The 23,971-nt window shown below is 38.5% G+C and overlaps 1 protein-coding gene across 1 annotated transcript in view; it reads left to right on the top strand.

Moving 5' to 3' along the window:
- Positions 1-23,526, top strand: part of RNF11 (ring finger protein 11) — a 77,409-nt gene extending 53,883 nt beyond the window's left edge. The window contains exons 2-3 of the mRNA XM_006147252.2: positions 19,872-20,041; positions 21,543-23,526. Of these exons, the coding sequence (XP_006147314.1) occupies positions 19,872-20,041; positions 21,543-21,714 (342 nt within the window). The 3' untranslated portion in view covers positions 21,715-23,526. The remainder of the gene's footprint in view (positions 1-19,871; positions 20,042-21,542) is intronic.
- Positions 23,527-23,971: the final 445 nt, after the last annotated feature.

Here is a 23,971-nt window from a genome sequence, read left to right as displayed (position 1 = left end):
GGGCTGCAAACTCATTGAAGTGGACAATGAACACAAACATCGTACTTTTTTTTTTTTTTGGTGAGATTTTCACTTTAGTGCGCATGCACTCGCCAGACAGACAGAGAGAGACATAGAGACAGAAAGCGAGAAATCACTCCCCGGGGGGATGGTCACGCCACAATCCCTTCTCCTCCATTCTCCTCTCAGGATCTTGGGCACGCATGCACACGCGCCCAGCGTGAGTTTTAAGCCACCGGGTCCAGGACACGAACCGCGGTCGACTACGTGGGAGTCCAGCAACACAGCCATTACGCTAACTGCTGGTTCTCAAACTTTGTACTTTTTTATGAGAATCACATAGCCACAGAAGTTGCTGCTGACGCTTTGGGTGAAGAATGGAAGGGTTATGTAGTTCGAATCAGGGGTGGAAATGACAAACAAGGTTTCCCCATGAAGCAAAGTGTCTTGACCCACAGCTGTGTCCGCTTACTACTGAGTAAGGGACATTCCTGTTACAGACTAAGGAGAACTAGAGAAAAACGCACATCCATTTGGGGTTCCTTTGTGGGTGCCAGTCCAAGCATTCTCAACTTGGTTATTGTCAAAAAAGGAGAGAAGGATATTCCAGGACTGACTTGATACTATGGTGCCTCGTCGCCTGGGGCCTAAGAGAGCTAGCAGAATCTGAAAACTTTTCAATCTCTCTAAAGAAGATGACGTCCTGCAATATGGTGTAAGAAAGCCCTTAAATAAAGAAGGTAAGAAACCTAAGACCAAAAAGCACCTGAGATTCAGCATCTTGGGACCAGCAGTTGCCGTAATGGCTATGTTGCTGGACTCCCATGGGGTTGACTGCAGTTTGAGTCCTGGACCTGGTGGCTTAAAATCATGCCGGGCACGTGTGCGTGCATGCCTAAGATCCCGAGAGGAGAAGGGATTGCAGCGTAGCCATCCCCCCTGGGGCGTGATTTCTCGTTTTCTGTCTCTCTGTCTCTCTCTGTCTTTCTGGTGAGCACATGTGCCCTATAGCAAAAACTTCTCAAAAAAAAAAAAAAAGATTTAACATCTTATTACTCCTCATGTCCTACAACACAAACGCTGGCATATTGCTCTCAAGAGAACGCACTAAGAAAAATAAGGAAGAGGCAGCAGAATATGCTCAACTTTTGGCCAAGGGGGGGAAGAAACAAAAACAAAGTTGGTTTCAATTGATATATATATATACCTTTACATTAAAAAAAAAAAAAGAAAAAAAAATGGAGGACCAACCAGTGGCATGGTGGTTAAGGGGACTGAATCCCACATGGCTGACTTGGCCATTCAGAGTCCTGGGCCCAACAGTTTTAAAAACAAGGTAGGTAGGTGTGTGTGTGTGTGTGTGTATGCCTAAAATCCTGAGAGAAGAATGGAGGCGAAGGGATTGTGGTGTGGCTATCCCCCCTGGGGGGAGGGGGGCTCTTTCTTAATGTCCTCATCCCCTATTCTTCTGGCAAGGGTATGTGCCCTATAGCACATTATAGAAAAAGGAAATAGGAACCACCAGTGTAAAAAGATGCAGCAGCTGATCTGAGTAGAGTGTGTAGAAAACCTACTTAGTTAGGCTAATTTTAGGTGTCCTCAAAAGACCCAGGTTATTTCGGATAAGCAATCTTCTAAGATCCCTGCTCCTTTAACCCCAACCCCAAATATTTCACTGGGCTTTTATAGGAAAAGTAGACCGAAAAGACAGTTTCACCAAATGGTGCTGCAACCACACGCATACCCATATACAAGGTGAAGCCAGAACTCTTTCTTACACAGAATGAGTTCAAAGTGATTCATATGCCTAAATGTGAGAGCTAAACTATAAAACTCTTAGAAAATAATTGAGTCCTCAAAACCTTGGGTTAGGCAAACCTTCTCAGATATGATAGCGGAAGCGCAAATGATGAAAAAAATAAGGTAAGTTGGATATCATCAAAAGTAAAAACTTGTATGCTGTGTAGAACACCTTCAAGGAAGGTGAGGGTAACTCATAAAATGCAAGAAAACATTTGCAAATTATTTCTATAAGGGGCAGATGTTCTGAATATAAGAAACTCTTACATAAAACCCAACTTTTCAAAGACCAACAGGTATACAAAAAGATGCTTAACATCACTTGTTAACAAGGAAATGCAAATCAAAACCATGATAAGATACCACTTCATAATCACTTGATAGCTATAGTCAAAAAGATAAGTTTTGGCAGCAATGTGGAAAAATTGGAACCCTCATACATTTCTGGTGGAAATGTAAGGTGATGCAGGTGCTTTGGAAAACAGTTTGGCAGTTTCATCTAAAGGGTGAACAGATTTCTACACCTAAGTGTATAACCAAGAGAATTGAAAATAATGTCTGTACAAAAAAAAAAGAAAAACTCGTGCATGGATTTTTATAACAGTATTATTCACAGTAGCCAAAAAGTAGAAACAACCCAAATGTCAGTCAGTGGCTAAACAACGTGGTACATTCAGAATAAGAAGGAATGTGGTTCTGATATTTGCTGCAGCAGTGGTGAATGTTGAAAATATGCTAAGTGAAAGGTCATTGGCAAAAGGCCACATATCGGTATGATTCCATTTATGTGAAATGTCTGAAACAAGCAGATCTGTAGAGACAGAAAGCAGATTAGTGGTTGCCTAGGGCTGGGGATTTTGGGGGTAATGACTAATGGGTACAGAATTTCTTCGGGGGTGATGCAAAGTTTTCTGAAATTCACTGGTTCTTTAATTCTGTGAACATACTTAAAACCATTGAATTATGTATTTTAAGTGGGTGAATTGTATGTAAATGATATCTCAAAGGTGGTATATTAAATGTAGGGCTTTTGCTTTATAGTGATAAAGTGTTTCCTCAATGCTGAGATGTATTTTTTAAAAATCAGTGATTTTGAAACAGTTTATTTAATTGATGTGTACATTTAACAGGGTAATTTTTAATTTACCTTAAAAAACTGTTATAATCCAAGAAATATACCTTCAGAAGAGTTTATTTTGCAACATTCTTATAAGTTAAGCAGTCTTTGGGAAAAAATTAATTTTTATTGGTGATGTTAGTTGTAGTTCTTAAGAAATTACTTTGGGGCAACAGGTAGCATGGCAATTAGTTAAGGCAGCTGGATCCCACATGACCAATTCTGTGGTTCAAGTCCCAGACCCGGAGACTTAAAAATCACAGTGGGTACATGTATGCCCAGGATCCCAAGAGGAGAATGAAAGAAGAAATTGCAGCATGGCCATCCCCTGGGTGGGGGTGGTGTTCCTCAGCGTTTCTCTCCCCTTCCCCTCCCTGGTGAGCACATGTCCTATTGCAAAAACTAAATTAAAAAAAAAACAATTACAAGGAAGAGAGAGGATCTGGCTCTGTACCCCAGCTGTTAAGGGAGATGGACCACGTGGCTTATCTACATTTCAAATCTTGCCCATGTCTACTTGAAAAACACACTGGGTCAGTGAGCCCGCATACCCAAAATTCTAATGGGAAGAAGGAATGAGGGAAAAAAGAGTGAGTGATCACAGCTTAATCATTCTTCTTTGGCATTGAGGGGGGCTTTCTCTCTCACTTGCAAACATATGCCCTCTGGTAATTTTTTTTAAAAAAGAAAGAGGGCATCTGTTTGAAAACTTAGTACAGTAAATACAATACCAGACTTCCTGATCCCCAAAGCCAACCCTTGATTGTTATGGACATACTTCTTTTGGAATTAATACTTTTTTTTTAAACAACCCTTGCCTTTTTAAGGTTTTTGCCATAGTGCATGTGTACTTGCAGGAGAGAGACAAGAGAAAGAAAGTGAGAAAACACCCCCTGGGGCTGGGGTGGCCACACCATAATCCCTTCTTCCTAATTTTCCCCTCAGACTTTTGAGCACACGTGCACATGTGCCTGGCCTGATTTTCTAGGTGCCAGGTCCAGGGTTTGACCTGCAGTTTCACATGTGGGACGTTGGACAACACCTTAACCACCTTGCCACCTGCTGACCCCAAGCCCTCATCTTTTAACACTCTCCAAGTCTGTCTATCTTCTGATCTGATTTTGCAAAGGAATCTTGGGCTTATTACTCTTAGCTTTTAAATGAGATTTGTATTTGCATCTTCCATTTAAGGATGGAAGGAAACATTATAGAATCTTTATTTTTTATTACTTGAGTTGATTAAATTCAAAGATAGGATACCTAAAAGAGAAAAAAATGTTTGGCTGTCATAAAGAAGTGGTTCTAACAATAATTCATGCACTTCAAGGAATATCTTCTTTTCTTTTTTTTGGAGAGGTTTTTGCCATAGGGCACGTGCGCTTGCCAGACAGACAGAGATAGACAGAGAAATAGAAAGCGAGAAATCACCCCCCAGAGGGGAGATGGTCACGCCGCAATCCCTTCTCCATTCTCTTCTCGGGATCTTGGGCACGCACGCACGCGCCCCTGGCATGAGTTTAAGCCACCGGGTCCGGGACTCGAACCGCGGTCGACTACATGGGAGTCCAGTGACATAGCCATTACGCTAACTGCTGGTCCCAAGGAATATCTTGTCCTACAACCACCTTGAGATCTACACCAGTAGTAAGCAGTTTTTTGGTCAATAAATAGATGCTATTACCCCCAATTTGCTTGGGAGGATGGAAAAGGTCTAATAACATAGGGAAGAAAGTGGTTGGTGCTTAGGAGACTCTTATTTTAGGTAAAATTATGTCAGAAAAGGTGTTTCGTTTTAATGAGGCATATGGATTCTAGAATCAGAAAGCTGCCAAGGAACCAAAGCATTGTCCCATCTTTCTTTCCTGGGGGCTTCAGGGTTTTTTAATGTCTTTAATCTCATCCACTTCCTCATAACCTCAATTTACAAAGTGCTCTTACTGGCTGCTGCATTACCTTTCAGGTCAGTTAATTGAGTTTCCTGATTCTGATTCCTAAGACAAGAATCTAATTGGTTGCATCCCTCTTCATCAGTCAGGAGATATAGGCCATCAAATATTGGTTATTTTGTTAATCCACTGGAATGTCTGCTGGATCCAGAAGTTATTGGGGCATGACAATTTAGAGATAGTAGGAACCATGGTGTCATTCTTTACTTGCTTACCATATACGTGTCCTCCTATTAAAGGAAATTTAAGCTTTCTAAGGTCAAAATCTATCTGTCTTGGTCACCACTAATATCCCCTTGCCTAAAACATTTTCTGGAATATCGTTGGGTGTTCAGTAGAGGATAATTGTTACTCAAAATGTGACCTTGATTATAGCTGTCCTGAAGTTTTAGAAAGATGAATAATCTTACGTAATTGACTTGCCCAGGCCAAGTGCCTGTAGTGATAATGACTACCAGTTCACCCATTAGGATACTATATACAATCCTGTATAGTAAGTGCTCAGTAAATATTTACATAATGAAAGAAACTTTTATTTCCTCAGTCCACCTCCCTGCAAGCAGTGCTCTTTTTTTTCCATGCAGACTGTTCTGATTTGTATTCTTGCTCATTACACATACAATCATATTTTTCATTATCATAGATAAGATGCTGGCTTTTAATTCTCTGTGTATAATCGTTCAGTACTACATAAGTAGTTATCTTTGTGGGGGTTTGGTTGATGTTTTGGTGAAAATCCATGGAACATCAGAACTAGAATATACATTTAAGACCCAACTATTCTAAACCCTTCATTTTGCGGCCTTAAGTGTCAGTCTAGCAAAATTCAGAGAAAACATTCCCAGTAGGTAACTGCAGCTGGGAAGCGGGTGGTGCCAGCAGCAGCTTATAAGGCTGTAAGGAGAAAGATCAGAAGAGCTGGCTCTTGTTTCCTACTGGAGGAAAAGATACAGCTTTTGGTGACAAGCTGCATTCTTCAGCAGTGACTTTAGTTTTCCTTCACCACAAACCAGACTTGTACTATTTCCAGCTTTGGCACATTATTTAGGCACTTCCTTGCTACATTGTTTTAGTTTCTAAAATTGTAGCATATTTCCAAAATTGAATCCAACCTAATACAGGACCTTCCAGGTAGGTGCATTTTACACTTTCATGTTTCTGTCTTCACTTAAAAACTCCTAGGGTTGGGGTCCAGTATATTCTTGACAGCATTCGTCATTGTATAGATGCTTAATTATGTATTAACAAACAAATTGGAATGCATCAGAGAATCTTCTCATTAGAAAGTCAGATCTTGCCTTTTTTTGGTGTATGACCTTGTCTTTGCCCTGACTCAGCATATTTTATAATCCTGTTCCTTTTCTATTCAGCCCCCTTCCATAGTGCTATATTTTCTGTAACACACATTTTCAACTATTTTCTTTAAGGCAAATGCTTTTCTTTGATTTTTTTTTTTTTTTTTGTAGCGGTTTTTTGCCTTAGAGACAGAGGGAAAGTGAGAAATAATCACCCCCTGGGGGGATGGCTACACCTTAATCCATTCTCCTTCTGGGATCTTGGGCATACATGCACATGTGGCACACGCACCCATGTGAGTTTCAAACCACTGGGTTCTTCAGGACTTCAACTGCAGTTGGCCATGCAGGGAGTCTAGCAATATAATTGCTCTACCATCTGTTGGCCACCTGAATTCTTTGTTTGTTTTTTCTGTTTGTTTGTTTGTTTTTTGGGGTGGGTTAAGAGAAGGTTTGCATATATTTATGTGGCAACATAAAGCATTAAAAGAAAATGGTTTAAATTTATTTGAAATATATTTGCTTCTCCATCTATGCATTTCATTTTTCTCAAAATTTAAACTCACTGGGCAAGCACACACAAGACAATATTAAGTATTTAAGTAGGGCAGCCCCATAGTGCAGTGAATAATCATGGCATATTTGGAACCTTATCCCACATGTCTGCCACAGTTTGAATTCTGGACCCAGCATCTTGAGAAATACATCAGCACATGTGCATGCGTGCTCAAAATTCTAACAGAAAAGGAGAAATGAAGGAAAAGGGATTGCTATGTGATGGTGCCCTATGGGGACAGGGATAGGGGAGTACTTTCTCTGGCAAGCACATGCACATTCTGGCAATTGAAAAAAATAAACATAAGTAGATTTTGTGGATTAGGGGAAGAAAGTCAAGATCAGGAAGGATGAGATGTACATCTTGAATTACTAGTGATGCTGTTATATGAGGGCCCAGATACTGAACCCCTATAATGTTAAATGTTTTATTACTTAGCTTTGTTATTCCTTACATGTACTTTTCAGATAGGTATTCTGTCTGTTTTGCTGATGTGGAATCTTAAACCTCAGGGGTATTAAGTAACTTGTCTAAGGTCGCACATCTGATTAAGTGCCAGAGCTGAAATTCTGTGGAATGCCTATGCTCTTTCCATTATATTTTTCTGCCATTAATCAAGATAGGGCAGCATAGAAATTCTTAATTTGTGTAGAGTATGGAAGTAGAGATCATTTGTTTGGATTTTGTACCTGTTTAAGTTCCTCTGGATTCAGTAGATAGGAATTTCAAAGAGGCAACAAGCCAAGTATTGTCACTTGAAAATGTTGATTGTAATTTACAAAGTTTTCCTTTTTAGTTTTATTGAAGCTTAATACAGATCATTAGCAATTTTTCAGTAGCATGTTCACAAGGTTCTGATATGTATTATGACAGATTATAGGAAAAAGAGTTCTTTGATTTAGGTCATTCAGTTAATCTGTTAATATTTATTGACTTTCCAACTGTGTGTCAGATATTGTGCTAAGTAGGTCGTATACATTGTGAAATAGGACACACAGCCTCTTACCTCATTATACTTAATCTTATGGTAAGAAAAGATGCCAAGGACTACACCATTGCTGCTGAGAACTGGTGACTTCAGGGAAAAAAGAGAAATGAAGATTTTTCTACTGATAATTAAGGCTCCAGCCCCCAAACTTGAGAGGTAGGGAGCCCCTCTAGCCTTCTCTCTGTCCCTGTCTCTCTCTGCCTCTCTCTCTGTCTTCTCATTTTTTGTAATTTTTCCTTTAATTTTCTTTTAAGGTAAAGTATTCTCTTGGCTTTCAGTTCCTCCTTTATCTTGCTAATAATCCCCTTTCCCCCTCCCCTCCAGGAGAGGCAAGGGGCAGGCCTTCAGAAGAAGACTCCCCATTGCTGCCCCATTGCTGCTTATTTTTTGCCTTTTTTTTTTTTAATAAATTTTTTGGTTGTTTTCTATTTTTTTTTCCTTTTCTCTCTCTTTTTTTTTGTTTCTGTCTGTTTCCTTTTCTTTTTCTGTTATCTCATCACTCTGCTCCTCGATCTCCAGTCACTGTGTTTCTCAATGGATCTAAGAGAACCATAGCCAAATATCCAAATACTATTAGGGTTAACATATTCTTCAATATCCACTGAATCTTCTGCACAAAAGGATAAAAAGGGAACAGCAAAAAGATTCCAGATCACCTCTTTCTGCACGCTCCTGAACAGCTCTTGAACTTCAAGAATTAGGAAGAAACATCCATCAGATGACTAGAAATTACCACAGAGTCACAAGAAATAGGGGAAAGCAAGAAAATACCTCTCCTCCAAGGGAAAATAATAACTCCTCTTGATCCACAGACAGTTCAATGGAAATTGTGGAACTGTCTGATAAAGAATTTAGAATATTCATAATGATGAAGCTAACAGAGAAGGAAGAGAAGAGAGATAATGAACTACACAAGAGGCAGGAGAAAGGAAGTGACAAGTTCCAGGAGGTGAGGAAATTCTTGCAAGATCTAAAAGAGGAAATACACACTTTAAAAACAAATCAAATGGACCTGTTAGAGATGAAAGCTATAATATAAGAAGTCAAAATCTCCCTTGAAAGTATTAAAAGCAGACTAGATCATACAGACAGTCAAACCTCAGGTATAGAAGATAAAATTGCTGGCCTAGAAAAATCCACTACAAAAACTGAGAAAATTGCCCTCCAAAATAAGAATAACATACGAGAAATACTAGATACCATCAAACGTCTAAACATCCATATAATTGGTATCCTAGAATGCGAAGAAACTCGTAAGGGCTCATAAACTCATAATCTATTCCATGAAATCCTGCAAGAAAATTTTCTAAACTTAGAGAGGCACTCAGAGATCCAGTCCCAAGAAATACAAAGCACCCCAAATAGAGTCAACCCAAGAAGATCTTCTCTAAGACACATTATAGCCAGATTGACCAAAACCACAGACAGACAAAGACAAAATACTAAGATTGGCAAGAGAGAAACGTCAAGTTATCTACGAAGGATATCCCATCAGGCTGACAGGGGACCTCTCATTGAGAGGCAAGAGTAGGAAAATATATTCAATTTGAGTGAAAAACAATTTCAACCAAGAATACTATATCTAGCAGGACCAACAGTCGGCGCAGTGGCTGTTTCGCTGAACTCCCGTGTAGCCAACAAGTCCCAGACCCGATGGCTTAAACTCACACTGGATGCATGTGTGTATGTGCCCAGGATCCCGAGAGGAGAATGGAGGAGAAGGGATTGCAGCGTGGCCATCCCCCCAGGGGTGATTTCTCGCTTTCTCTCTCTGTCTGGTGAACACTTGCGCCTTATAGCAAAAAACCTCTTTTTTAAAAAAAGGAAAGAATACTATATCTGGCAAGATTATCCTTCATATGGGAAGAAAAGACGAGAACATTCTCAGATAAACAAAACCTGAAAGAATTTACCAACACCAGACCAAATCTCCAAGATGTTCTCAAAGGTGTGCTATACCAGGAAAATTAAATACAGAGACACAGAAGAGTTCAAAAACTAAGAAATGGCCAGCTTAATCATAGGGACAAGTCTGGAGTTGAATAGTATATCTCAGAATTTAATTGAGAAGATCGAACCACAACAGAAGATAGATTAAGTACACGAGACTGAACTGGTGAAATAGCATTTTATGACTTTTGACTAAAACATTGCTATTTTCTTCTAGGCTTTGTTTTTTTGTTTTAAGGACTTTTATCCTGTCTTGAGCTGTCAGAGGTTCATATACCTACTATTTGAACAGAATCCTAACCTGTTTCCTGGCTTATAGTTTTAAGCAAAGTTCCTTAGCATTTCTTTGATTTATTAAAACTGCTTTTCTTGGGACCAGCAGTTAGCGTAATGACTATGTCGCTGAAATCCCATGTAGCTGACCGTGGTTCTAGTCCTGGACCTGGTGGCTTAAACTGAGACTGGGTGCGTGTGCGTGTGTGCCTGACATCCCAAGAGGAGAATGGAGGAGAAGGAATTGTGGCGTGGCCACCCCATCCCCCCCAGGGGGGTGATTTTTCGCTTTCTATCTCTCTCTGTCTCTCTGTCTTTCTGGCAAGCGCATACGCCCTATAGCAAAAACCTCTCAAAAAAAAAAAAAAAACTGATTTTCTTCAACTTGCTCTTGAAAGTAGTAAAGAGTATTTAAGAAATTTTGTGATCAATAAAATGTGGGGAAGAAGGAATGGAAAACAACTGTAGACATCAGAGATAATGTGGGAGGAAGGTGGGAAATGGCAGAGGGTCAGAAATAGGTTTAAAAATATATATATATATGAAACTAGGAATGGAAAATTATTGATGATAACATGCATGATTAAGCCACTATGCACTATATTCTGGATGGGAAATCACATTTTGTATGCTGTGACAATGCTAGGGAATGAATGTAAAATAATTAAAAGTTTCAGGAATAGAAAAAGCTCATGGAAATATGTGTAATGGGAAAACTATATATGAATTTCAAAAAGTTTTCGTACCAAAATAAATTAATGCTCTAATCATAAAAAATAAAATAATAAAAAAAGAAAAGACACCAAAAAGGATATTCACCTTTTTAGCTCAGGCACAAAATAATACTTCATATTTATAGACATAGAAGTGAAGGCAGCCAGTTGAATCACAGATTGATTATTCTTGCTGTAGTGTGTGTCTAGGGACATGTACATTTAGAAGTAACTGAGCTTCAAGTTCCTTAGGCTTGTCTTCCTACTGGTGTAAAGGCCAGCATTTACATTAATTAGCAATTTAGTACATTGTTGATTTAGATTTTTGTAGACTGATTCATAGTATTCCTTTTGTACTAAGTGCCCTTGTACATTGGAAATGTTTGATTTGCAAACATTACTTTTCACAGATTATCAGTCATATTTAGGGTTCACATTTGGGGAAGAGGAGCAGCACAGGTAGGTACCATTAGTATCAGTCGTTTTTTAAAAATATACAAAACAAAACAAAAATTGTAGTGTTATGACACATACACAAATTTTATGAAGCATTAACAATTTGTTGTAGGTTCTAGGAAATGTTTAATACAATAAAATGAAAATAAATAGTGGAGGGGCCAGATGACGGCTCAGTAGTAAAACACAGCACTCTATGTGGCACACCCACATAGTGAAATTGCTAGTTTGTGTTGGGAGACCTCCCTGAGTATGCTAGGCACACAGGTGCCTATGATCAGGCTGTCTAAGGCTGGTGGTGGATCATAGCATCAGGGCACTCTGTGTCTTTCTCACCTACTTACAAGATAATAAATAGAACCAGCGGTTGGTGTGGTTGTTAAGGCAACTGGATCTCACAAGGCCAACTATACAGTTCAAATCTCTGACCCAGTGGCTTGAAAAACACTGGGTGTATATGTGCCCAAAAATCCCAAAAGGAGAATGGAGAAGGCATTACAGCATGGCCATCCCCCATATGGGGTGTTTTTTTCCCTTCCTCTATCTCTCCAGCAAGCACATGTGCCTTGTAGCAAATTAAAAAATAATAAGCTTTAAAACTTGGGATAAGTTGACAGATGACTATATTTTTAGCTAGTGTTAGGTAATATTTTTAGTAGATCTTTGTTTATTATTATTATTAGTGAATTACTATTGTTATTATTATCATTGGGAGAGGTTTTGCTACGGGCACATGTGCTCACCAGAAAGACAGAAAGAGACAGAAAGCAAGAAATCACCCTCAGGGGGCTGGCCACACCACAATCTCTTCTCTATTCTCTCAGGATCTTGGGCATGCATGCATGCGCGCCTGGCATGAGTTTAAACCATTGGGTCCAGGACTCAAACTGCAGTCGACTACATGGGAGTCCAGCAACATAGCCATTACACCAACTGCTGGTCCCCAGTCAGTGAATTTTTACTGGACTCCTTTATGTATCAGTCTGAGCTAGATGCTGAGTCAGTCAAATCTTTGTTCTCAAAGATCTTAGTAGTCTGGTGAGGAAATCAGCATTTAAATAGTAAGTAATGTAAGATTACAGTTGTGACAAATGTTGTGAAGAAAACTACTTGACTATGAGAGCCGTGATAGAGAATAGTTGGAAAAGATTTCTGAGAAAGTAATGCCAAAGTAATTATTTTCTGAGAAAGTAAATGTCAAAGTAATTGTTGAACTGAGTTATAAAGGCAAAAAAGGTATTATTAAAGCAAGAGTGGTGGTGTGAGAGTGTCTTGCAGAAAGTACAGCAAGTGCTATAACTTTATAGAAGATAGCATGACTAAGGATTTGAGAGAAGGACATGGGGCTAAAAAGCAGTGAGAGGTGTTTAAGGTAGAGGAAGGTAGTACATAGATAACCTTACCAGATTATGCAGAGCACTGAGGGCTATTAAGAACTTTGGCCTCTATCTGAAGAGTAGTGGGAAGCTATTGGATTTTAAGGGGTTTTCAGGCATGTGGGGCAAGGGTGTGGGGTTGGATCTGTTTTAAAATGATTAATTTCTGGCAGGAGAATAAATTGAGATTTTGTTAGTTAATACTATGTATATTTGAGAAGAAATAGGGGCTTAGACTGGAGTATTGGCAATAGACATAGAAAGAAATGAACAGATCCTGTCAATATTTATATGGAACATAAATTTACTACAACTTGGTGATACATTGAATATGGGAGAGTAAGGAGAGAGGAAAATGCCAAGAATGTCTGTTACAGTACCAGAAAGATGGCTGTACCAGTTACCAAGATAGGGTAGCCTAAGAGAGGACTGGATTTGAAGGGGAATTCATTAGAAGCAGCAGTCTGAGAGGTAGGAAGATTGTGACAGGGTATTCTGTCTCTGCCTCTCAGGTGAGCACATGTGCCCTATAGCAAAAATCTTTCTTAATAAAAAAGAAATTTTGTGACATACTGCCCAAGAAGTTTTAGACTGAGACTTTAGATACAGATGAGCTGGCGTGATTGCCCAGTGGTTGAGGTAGCCTTTATCCAGCATAACCAACTACACAGTACAAGTCCCAGACCCCATGGCTTGAGAAATACTCCAGTTGCAGTTGCATACTTGTCCAAAATCCCAAAAGGAAGGAGATAGAAAAGACTGGCATGAACATTCCCCATGGGTAGTCATTTATCCTCTGCCTCTCTCTCTCTGGTGAGTGTACACACCCTCTAGCACACACATATACACAGAACATATATATTTAGCTAAAATGATCTGAATATGATGTGAAACACCCCTCTCCCCCCAGTGTTTGACAGATTGGTATATATTGCCTTAGTTAGCATTTCTCTTTTCATGTACTTGTTAAACTTTCTTGTGACTCCATTTGGGAGGTTTAAAACACAAGTCCTAAACTAGATAGATCTAAATTTGAGTCTAAACTCTTCTCTATTTTGAAGGGTTGGAAATGAGATCCAATCTGTAGTTCGACTTCTTCCTAGGCCTCTCTGCTTGATTTGCAGATGACTGCTTTCTCGCTGTGTCCTCACATGGCAGCCTATCTGTGTCCTGATCTCCTCCTCTAAGACACTGTTAGATTAAGGACTACTGCTATGGACCTCATTTTACCTTAATTACCTCTTTAAATGCCCTGTCTTCAAATACATTTTCAGGTACTGGGCATTAGGACCCCAACATGAATTTGGGGATGGGGACACAGCTTAATCCATAACTATGTCTTTCTTTCTTTCTTTTCTTTTTTACTTTTTTAAACTATATCTATCTTAAAAGAACGTGTCTCCATATCACATAGTAAATGTTCAAAATATTAGTTCCTTTAAGGGTGTTTTTAAATTTACTTTGAGAAAAAGAATAAAACATAAGTACTAGAAAACCACTGTTAAAGTCAAAGCATACTCTTCACAAGGGAACATTCCCAACGAAGAGTCAAGTTTGAAAACAGTCAGTAGGCACCATCCATCACTTTGAACATTATTTATAAAGTGTGGTTGTGAACCTTTTATTACCAGCTCCACACTTAGGCCCTGAAATGTGTGCTAATCAAAATTCGTAATTTTCCAGGCCAGTTCTGTGGCCTAGAATGGCAGCCAGTCTTGTGGTTCAAGTTCTGGATCTAGCAGCTTGAGAAACATGCTGGATGTATGTGCCCATGTGCCCAAAATCATGAAAGCGGGGAGAGACGGAGGGGAATGCATTGTGGCTTGATCGTTCTCCACGGAGAATGCTTTCCTCTCTGCCTGTGTCTCTCTGTCTTTCTCTGGTGAGCACATGAACCTTTTAGTCAAAAAAAAAGGAAAAAACTGAAAAAGTAGTTTTTCATCAAGGAATGAAACACAGTAGCTATGCAAATATAAAGTAGGAGCAAACCATATCATTGATATTAGGGGTCCTCAGGACAATCCCCAGGTTTGATGATTCAGTAGGAAGATTCACAGTTGTGATTTACTGTGGCAAAAGAACACAAAGCAAAATCATTAGAGGGAGAAGGTACATAGGATGAAGTCCAGAGGAAATCAGGGACAGGCTTCCAGCAGTCCTCTCCTGGTGTACTCCTAATTCCTCCAACATGTGACAAATGTGTGAAGATTTTGTACCAGGAACACTCATTGAAGTCTCAGTATCCCAGGTACCCACTACCTAGCACATGCAAACATTCCAGACTCACAGAAGGAAAATAGGTGTTCAGCATAAACTATATTATTTACACCAAGAGTTTAATAAGTATAGTGAACTATGATTAGATAAATCTAAAAAAAAAAAAAATTGCTACCTTATTTTTCCTTCAGTATCTTCTTGTCAGCAGTTAAAGCAAGATTACATTTTGCTGTTTAGAAAAGATCCGTGACTGGGACCAGCAGATGGCGTAATGGCTTCATTTCTAGATTCTCATGTAGTCAGCCGTGGTTTGAGTCCCGACCCGGTGGCTTAAACTCATGCCGAGCATGTGTGCGTGTGTGCCCAAGATCCTGAGAGGAGAACGGAGGAGAAGGGATTGCAGCGAGGCCATCCCCCCTGGGGGGTGATTTCTCTCTATCTCTCTTTCTCTCTAGCGAGTGCACGCATCCTATAGCAAAACCTCTCAAAAAAAGAAAAGAAAAGATCAGTGACTTTGTTGGTCTGTGGCCTAATGGTTAAGGGAGCTGGATTCAACATGGCCAACCATCTACTCAAATCCCAACCCCAGTGGCTTGAAAGACTTTGGGGTATGGAGCAATGAGGAAGTACATGTGCATGCATGCCTCAAATCCCAACAGGTTGGTAAAAAAAAAGAAAAGATATCAATAGCCCTTTGGTTATAAATAGTTGGTAACTCAGATACATTAAATTGTATTTTGAAAAGTATGAGATGGGAATTAAAATTTTAAATTAGGCATGTGTGTTAAGAAAGGTGAGGCCACATCCATCTATAAAATATCAGGAGGTCTTAGTCATTTCCTTCCCTCTATGGGTTTCTGAAATTTGCATGTAAACTGAAATTAGACTGTTGAATCACTTTTAAGTATCTAGAAGGTACTTGGAGAGACTATCGTTGGTTTAACAAAAACACCAAAGAGAAAATATATTCATAATGTGAATTAAAAGAGTTATTTTCCTCTTAAATATATGAATATGTTTCTACATGAAATAGAACTTCCCTTTTCTGTTGTGCTTTCTGTGTTCTCTGTACACATATAAGTAAACCACAAGACCAAAGAAATCTAGCCTCTGAAAAATGCATGCTTGGAGAGTATTTATTCTAGAACAGTTTGGTTTTTTGGTTACATGTTCAAGGATTTAGGAGTTCCTTATTACCCACAGTCTTACATGCAGTTTGTTTCTATATGACCTGTTCTCAAAGCTGTCATCTTTGTGCAAATGGCAGCTCATATCAAGACTGGTAAAATAGGACGAGGACAGAGAATCAGGAAGGTATTCTAGACTGAAAATAAGCAGTTCAGAGGCTGGAGAACCCAGAGCTGGCAGGGATCACAATAGGAGCAAACAGTTTATAGTGTCCAGGGAAAAGCCGGAAAGTTGGGACCAAAGACAAGAATGGTAGCACTATGTCTGCAAAGCAGAGAATCACTTGATGATAGGAAGAAAACAAAAAGTGAAAATAATTTGCAGGTGTTGGCATTTATAAAGCTGTTTGTTAGTTGATATATCATCCACCCTTTAAAAGTAAGGTTGATACTGTTTCTTCCTTTATTCAAAGTTACTAGGAGACTAGGCTTAAGTCACTACTGTAATCAGAGGTGGGCCTAAATTCCTTAAATTTAACTCTTCAAATTAAAAATCTCATCTTTTAAGATAGTGGTTTTCAAACTGTTCACTTATTCCTAGGATTTTGCAAAGGTAACTAAGGCTGGGAGCATGGGGATGGAGATCCTCATCCTTCCTAGATCAAACTCCCCAGTCCCATTTCACCAGAGTAGCTCAGTTTTAAATATTGTTATTATAAATATGGTTCCTTTGAACAAATAATTTTCTTTCTTAAAAAATCCATTGAATTAGAAGGCTGTATTACTTTTTTAGATCAGATAGTTTAAGAAAGTAACACCAGATAATGAACTCCCAAAGTGAAACAAAGAAAATGCCCTCTGGTATTTTTAAATTTCTTTGTAAATTCAGGTAGCAGCAGAACTTGATCTTCCCCAACCTTAAAGTGAAACCTACCTAAAGTAGCCCATAGAAGTTCAAATAGAAGGAAAGACAGAGGTATGATTAGAATTTAGAATATTTTCCTACTAGTAATAGATCATAAAAAGATGCATTTGGTCTTTGAAATTTTTAATTCTAGAAGTTACTGAAATTGTAGAGATCTTTAATGTAGGTGGAGAACCTTTATAGTACCATTTATTAGAAATCCCTCATCTTGATGACTTAGTAAATAAACTAAGTTACTTAACTTATCAAGTCTTCTTGCCTCTATGTTACAGTGGAAATTACAGGCTTAAAAGGGAGAACATTCTGGGGCCGGCAAGTGATTTGGTGGTTAAGGTACTGGACTTCCACATGGCCAACTGTGGTTTGAGTCCTGGACTCAAACTTTCTCACTTTCCCTTTCTTTCTCTGTTTGGTCAAATTAAAAACTTATAACAACATGGGACCAGCAGTTGGCATAGTGGCTATGTCACTGGAATCCCATGTAGTTGGCCACGGTTCAAGTCCCAGATCCAGTGGCTTAAACTCACGCCTGGTGCGTGCATGCCTAAGATCCTGAGAGGAGAATGGAGGAGGAGAAGGAATTATGGTGTGGCCATCCCTTCTGGGGTGTGATTTTTCGCTTTCTTTCTCTCTGTCTGTCTAGTGAGCACACGTACCCTGTGGCAAAAACCTCTCCAAAAAAAAAAAAAAAAATTCTTAACAACCAATAAAGTTAAATTAAAATTTTAAAAAGTAGATTCTAATTCCAATATTGTCAGTAAATATGTGACTGTAGTCAGGGCTAGATCTGTAAAATGGAAGAGTTGTCATAGATGATTTTGAGACTGCCGTAGTTAAGTTCATTCTTAAATTTTGGAATGCTGTTCTATAGTTATGTAATAGTGGAGCTATAGTTAAAGTAGCTAATATTTACTTTAATTCTTACAGTGACCTTAGACTTTCCATGTGGACAGACTCATAGAAGTGAAATAACTTGGTCAAAGTCATGTAACTAAAAAGTGACAAAACAAGGATGTTCTTTTTTTAGTCAAAACTGGAACTTTTCTGCCATGAAGTTTGTCTTTTAATTATTGGGTTGTTGGGAAAGTTGTGATGCATTTTTGCATAGAAAAACATAGCACATAGGTCATGACTTTTCCAGTGACCCAGTATAAAACCTTAAAGAGGTGATTATCGAAGCCAAGCATGATCATAGATGTATTTATGATGATAAAGAACTAAAGGGTCTTCTGGACCCTGTAGCTTGAAAATCATGCCAGGCACGTGTGTGTCCCAAATCCTGAAGAGACTGGAGGGAAAGGGAGGAGGGGTGATTTCTCACTTCTCCTCTCTCACTCTGGCAAGTACACACACCCTAAAACAAAAACTACATTAAATAAACACAATAAATTTAAATTAAAAAAAAAAAAGCAAACCTAAAGGTTCAGGCCAGCCTATGACCTGGTTAATGAGGCTGATCCCACATGGCCCACTGAGTAGTTCAAATTCTGGGCCTGGTGGCTCGAAAAAAACACCAGGCACATATGTGCACATGCCTGAGGTCCCGAAAGGATGAAAAAGGGATTGCAGTGTGATGGAGGGGCTGCTTTCTCACTTTCTGTCTTACTCTGGTGAGTACACAAGCTCTCTAGCACAGTTTAAAAAAAAAAAAAAAGGTTGGAAAAAAGAACTGAAGGATCGATCACTCAGTGTTTATTTATACAGAATATATAGCCAAGGCTGAAGAAATTTTATAAATTTGCCACAATAGCCAGTCTTTTAAATAATAATAAATGAATATGAAGGTTGTCTATGTGGAGAGAAAAAAATGTTCTAATGTAAATTTTACAATGCCGAGGCCACAGTTCCATTATAGCCTACAAGATTTATTTATTCGTTTTTCAGTTTGCTATTGGGTATTAAATTCACTTTTTCTGTGATGGTGCATGTGCTTACCAGAGAGAAAGTGGGGAGAACGTACCTCTTATGGGGAATGATCATGCCACAATTTTTTCTTTTTCTTTTCTTTTTTTTTTGGAGAGGTTTTCACTATAGGGCGCGTGCGCTCGCCAGACAGACAGACAGAGACATAGAGACAAAAAGCGAGAAATCACCCCCCAGGGGGGATGGTCGTGCCGCATTCTCTTCTACATTCTCCTCTCGGGATCTTGGGCACACACGCACACGCGCCCGGCGTGAGTTTTAAGCCACCCGGACGCAAACTGCGGTCGACTACATGGAAGTCCAGCGACATAGCCATTATGCTAACTGCTGGTTCCCGCCACAGTCCTTTCTTCATCTCTCTTCTTTTAGGATTTTGGGCACATATGTACCCACACCAGATGTGTTTCTCACACTACCAGGTTCAGGACTCAAAATTGCAAGGTCAGCCATCTGGGATCTGGGCTACATTAACCATTAGGCCATCAAACCTGCCCTTAAATTCACTTATTTAATACCGTCCAACTGGTTGATTATATGGTAGATTTATATTGATTTTATCTATTTGTGTATCAGAAATGAATTTATCTGGGTTACCTGGTCTTAACATCCATTCCAGTTCTTCAGCACAGTTTGTGTTTATATCTTTTAAAAGTGGGTCAGGGGATGGGCAGTTGGCGTAATGGCTATGTCGCTGGACATGTAGTCAGCTGCAGTTCGAGTCCTGGACTCAGTGGCTTAAACTCACGCTGGGCGCATGTGCGCGCATGCCCAAGATCCCGAGAGGAGAATGGAGGAGAAGGGATTGCAGCATGGCCATCCCCCCGGGGGGTGATTTCTCGCTTTCTATCTCTCTGTCTCTGGTGAGTTCACGCACCCTATAGCAAAAACCTCTCCAAAAAAAAAAAAGTAGATCAGATATATAAATGTGAACTTTTGGGGGTGTGTGCAGTTATTCCAGTAGCTAAAGTAGCGTGAGACACACTCATAGTGCTACTTATATTAGCCTGGCTACATGCTAAAATGTATTGATATGTTGGAACACCTAGGGCCTTCTTTCTCTCTCACATCTGGCCAAAAAAAAAAAAAAAAAAAAAAAATCCTGCAGAAAATTGGTTTTTAAAAAAATAATCTCTTTCTTTCTTTCTTTCTTTCTTTCTTTCTTTCTTTCTTTCTTTCTTTCTTTCTTTCTTTCTTTTTAATAATATTTAGGAACAAGTTCCAGTTCCAGTCTATCATCCAACACCCAGCCAGACTCGGCTAGCTACTCAGCTGACTGAAGAGGAACAAATTAGGATAGCTCAAAGAATAGGCCTTATACAGCATCTGCCTAAAGGAGTTTACGACCCTGGAAGAGATGGATCAGAAAAAAAGATTCGAGAGTAAGTTTTAATAAGTTTCTACCTTCTTCAGTTCTCAGATTTGCTTTTGAAAAATTTGCTTTTTCTCTTTCATTTTGGAAATTAAACATTTAATATATTGGAATACCTCATTAAAGCAAGAGAATGTTTGCATGTGGCAATTAAGAATTTTCATATAGGGGCCAGCTTTTGGCATGGTGGTTAAGACAGCTGGACCTCACATGGCTGATTGCCTGGTTCTAGTCCCAGACCTGGAAGTTTGAAAAACACCGGGCATGTGTGCATGCATGCCCAAAATTCTAAGAGGAGAATGGGGATGAAGGGATTGTAGCATGAACATCCCTCCTGGCAGGAGGGTGCTTTTTCTCTTTCCTTCTCTCTCTCGTGAATGCACATGCCCTTTAATAGCAAATTTTTAAAAACTTCTTTTTTTATAAATAAAAATGGCTAAGAAATTATGGTATGAATGAATGTTGATGATGGTTAAAATAATTCACTGAATGTGAACGTGAAGAACATTGCAGGTGTTTGGAAAGTGGTTTGGCAGTATTTCAAGGACCTATGTCCTTTGAGACAAGATGTATATATTGATAGTTTAATACAAGAGTTTTAGGGATCTACTCTAAAACTTGTACCTCACTCCTCCCATTAGAGCTTTAGGTACAAAATATTCACCGTAGGATTTTTTTTTTTTTAATGAAAAATATATATATGCAGGCTTTGTAGTTGTCCAGTAGAGGTATAATTAAGTAAATTATTGCACAAGAATACTTTAGTAGGTTTTATTAACTATTTATTCATTCATTCATTCATTCATTTTTTAAATTTGACCAGAGAGGGATAGAGTGTGTGTGTGTGGGGGGGGGATGGTGAGTGAGCAAGTAAGCCGCCAGGTCCAGGACTCGAACTGCAGTCAGCCATGTGGGAGTCCAGCACCCTTAACCACCACACCACCTACCAGCCCCAGTGCTAGTTTCTAAGATCATGTTCTGTCAGTTGTTTTGTCAAAAAAGTCATGATGTATTTTTCTGTGCTTTTCTATGCAAAAATACATCATGACTTTTCTGAGACTCAGTAGAACACTGACGTCTGAAATACTGCAGAGCTGGGTTGATTTTTTGAATCCATAGCATAGTGCATTGAACTTGAAACTAAAGTTAATGAAGAGAGCTTTAACTTATGAGCAGCCCAAAAAGTCAACATTTTTCAAATGTCTCGTATAATGTGCAGCTGTTTTACAAGCAAAGCAGTAGACTTAAACTCCATCTGGTCCATTTCTGGTTGCTCTGTTGATTGCTTATAAGCCCTGCACATTCCCAGGGGATTGAAATAAGAACAGGGATAGATCAACACTTACTAGGAAAAAAATTTATTTGCATCCTTGGTGGCTAGAGGTTATAGGCAAACTATTCTGATAGGTTGCTCAGATTAACACTGTCTTTGCAAGGGGATTTTAAGAAATTTTTGGATAGGTCATGTCTCTAAAAATGCCTTCTGATTTTTCCTCCCTCCTCCCCAACAGGTGTGTGATCTGTATGATGGACTTTGTTTATGGGGACCCAATTCGATTTCTGCCGTGCATGCACATCTATCACCTGGACTGTATAGATGACTGGTTGATGAGATCCTTCACATGCCCCTCCTGCATGGAGCCAGTTGATGCAGCACTGCTTTCATCCTATGAGACTAATTGAGCCAGGGTCTCTCGTCTGACTTCAAGTGAACCATCATTTTTGGTGGTTTTGATCTTTTGTCACTGAGCCCAAAGAGCCAGGGATTAGGAATTAAGATCATGCACAAAAGTTTCCTAAAAATTCCTGGATGGCTGCAGATGTTGGGGGAAAGTATGTGATATTTTAGAAACTTAGGGGGAAAAGTAGGATGGTATTTTTATGTAAAGCCTTGACCCAATGTTTAAAAATATAATTGTATTTAGAACTTGTTATTGCTCCAGTACATAGGAATTGTGTAAAGTGTTGCAGCAGCTGTATATGTTTAAAATTGTGTGTGTTGAAGATTAGGAAAAAGATAGTGGTTATTTTTCCTAAATGAAATAACTTTCTTCTCTTCCCAACCTCCCTACCCAAGTTCTTTTCTGAAGTTGCTGGCATTTGGGTCAAGGTTTTATTAAAAGCTACATTTTATAAAACTGGCACAAAAAAAAAAAAAAAAAAAAAAAAAAAAAGTAGTTTTAAGCTTGTTTGCACAGTTCTTTTTTTCCATTGGAAATGGAATTCATTGCCTTAGGTCTTTTTAAATAGTGTATTATTATCGTTGGGGCTGGCTCTATGCTTGAAAACCAGTTTATTTATAACCTGTTATAAGTGCTATATTCCGTTTGCAGTTAGGAAATGCAGAATTCAAAGTGATCTCCTAGCTTGTAAGCAAACTGAGATGCACTATCCCTTTTCTATCGAAAAAATGAGTTAATGTGTCAAGATCCAACTCTAGTAAAGTAGGGTTTAATATTACCCTTTCTTATATGTTTTATCTAATTATTTTGTTTGTTAATATGGTGATAATTGAAAGTCAAGGTAAATTTTAATTATTAAGGTTTCTGATTTATCGAGCTTGGAACATGCCACCATGCTTATGTAAAAAAATGAAGGTGGCACTACCTATGGTGAACTCAATGAGTAGTAAGTAGTCTCTCAGTTGTAACAATTCTGATTTATTCTTTCCTGTGACCTCCTTCCCTGTTGTCTTGAAACATAGTAAAAGGATATTGCATCTCTCATTACTGTAGTGCTGAGGTTATCGAAGTTATATAAAACACATCTCAGCCTGTTTCTTGGAAAGGTGTCTGTTAGGTCCTGCTAGCTGACTGACAAGACTAAGCAGGGAGAATAAAGATTAAAATGTGTTTCATGTTTTGCACACAAATGCAGAATTTGTATAACCACATGACTTCATAGTTGTGATCTCAAAACGAAGGAATTTCTCCTTTATCTTTTTCTTGCAGTTAATGTAAGAATACTCCAAATCTCTAAGCTTCTGAAGTGTTAGAGGTAGAGATGGTCTAGTAAAGATGTAGTAGTATTTTATCCATTTAGCATGTGTTTATTTTTCTTTATGTACTCAAAGGTGACTTATTTGTTCAGCTCAATGATGTTACAGCTAAAAGTCATTCATTAGCAAACAGAAGCAGTCTCAATCTAACAAAAAAATCAGAAGTGTTTCTTATTTTATATTCAGTTGAATATTTGACTCTAACACTTTTCTACATACAAAACACAAGTATCTTGAAGGTTCTTCATAATTGCATTATAGAAGAATTTAGTATGTAATAAGTAGTTTTTAAAGATTTGACATTCAAATGTAGTATCCATATGTTGGTTAATTTCTTTATGAGACCCATGATGGAAAGACTTAAAGACGAATTTGAGAAAAAAAAAAATGAAAGAAATTAGATTATCAGGTTCTGTTAAATTGTTACATGTATCTTGTTTAAATTTCTGTTCATTAATTTATATCCACCCAATTACATAAAGCAAATTTGGAGGAAATGGCTGAAGTTGTGCAATATTTTCAGTGATGATTACTTTTTCTTATTCTTGTGTTTTCTACTTAAACATGTCTGTGTCACCAGGTATTATAGTCAGACTCTTTTTTCCCCTAGATTGTTAAAATTGGTAAATGAACTTTTTTAAAAAAATCATCTTCATGTTTCAGTTAGTCTTTATTTAATACAAGGCTTTTTAGACAAGTTTTGCAGTAATATTGAAGGAACCAGTATTGAGCAGGAAGGCTCTTTTCTAGGTATTTTGTATTCTTTGTTTCACACATACCATATTAAGAACCATCAACTTTGGCTTTTACTAAGTTGCTAAATAAAGTTATAATATAGCTGTGAAGGGCTAAAGTTAGAATTGATTACATAAGAATATTTCCTACATACCTAATCTTTTAAAACAGTGAAGTATAAATTTAATTTAAAATTACTTTTAAATC

Source organism: Tupaia chinensis, unplaced genomic scaffold (assembly GCF_000334495.1).
Source record: "Tupaia chinensis unplaced genomic scaffold, TupChi_1.0 Scaffold000207_1, whole genome shotgun sequence".
NCBI lineage: Eukaryota > Metazoa > Chordata > Mammalia > Scandentia > Tupaiidae > Tupaia > Tupaia belangeri.
This window is presented reverse-complemented; position numbering and strand designations above follow the sequence as displayed.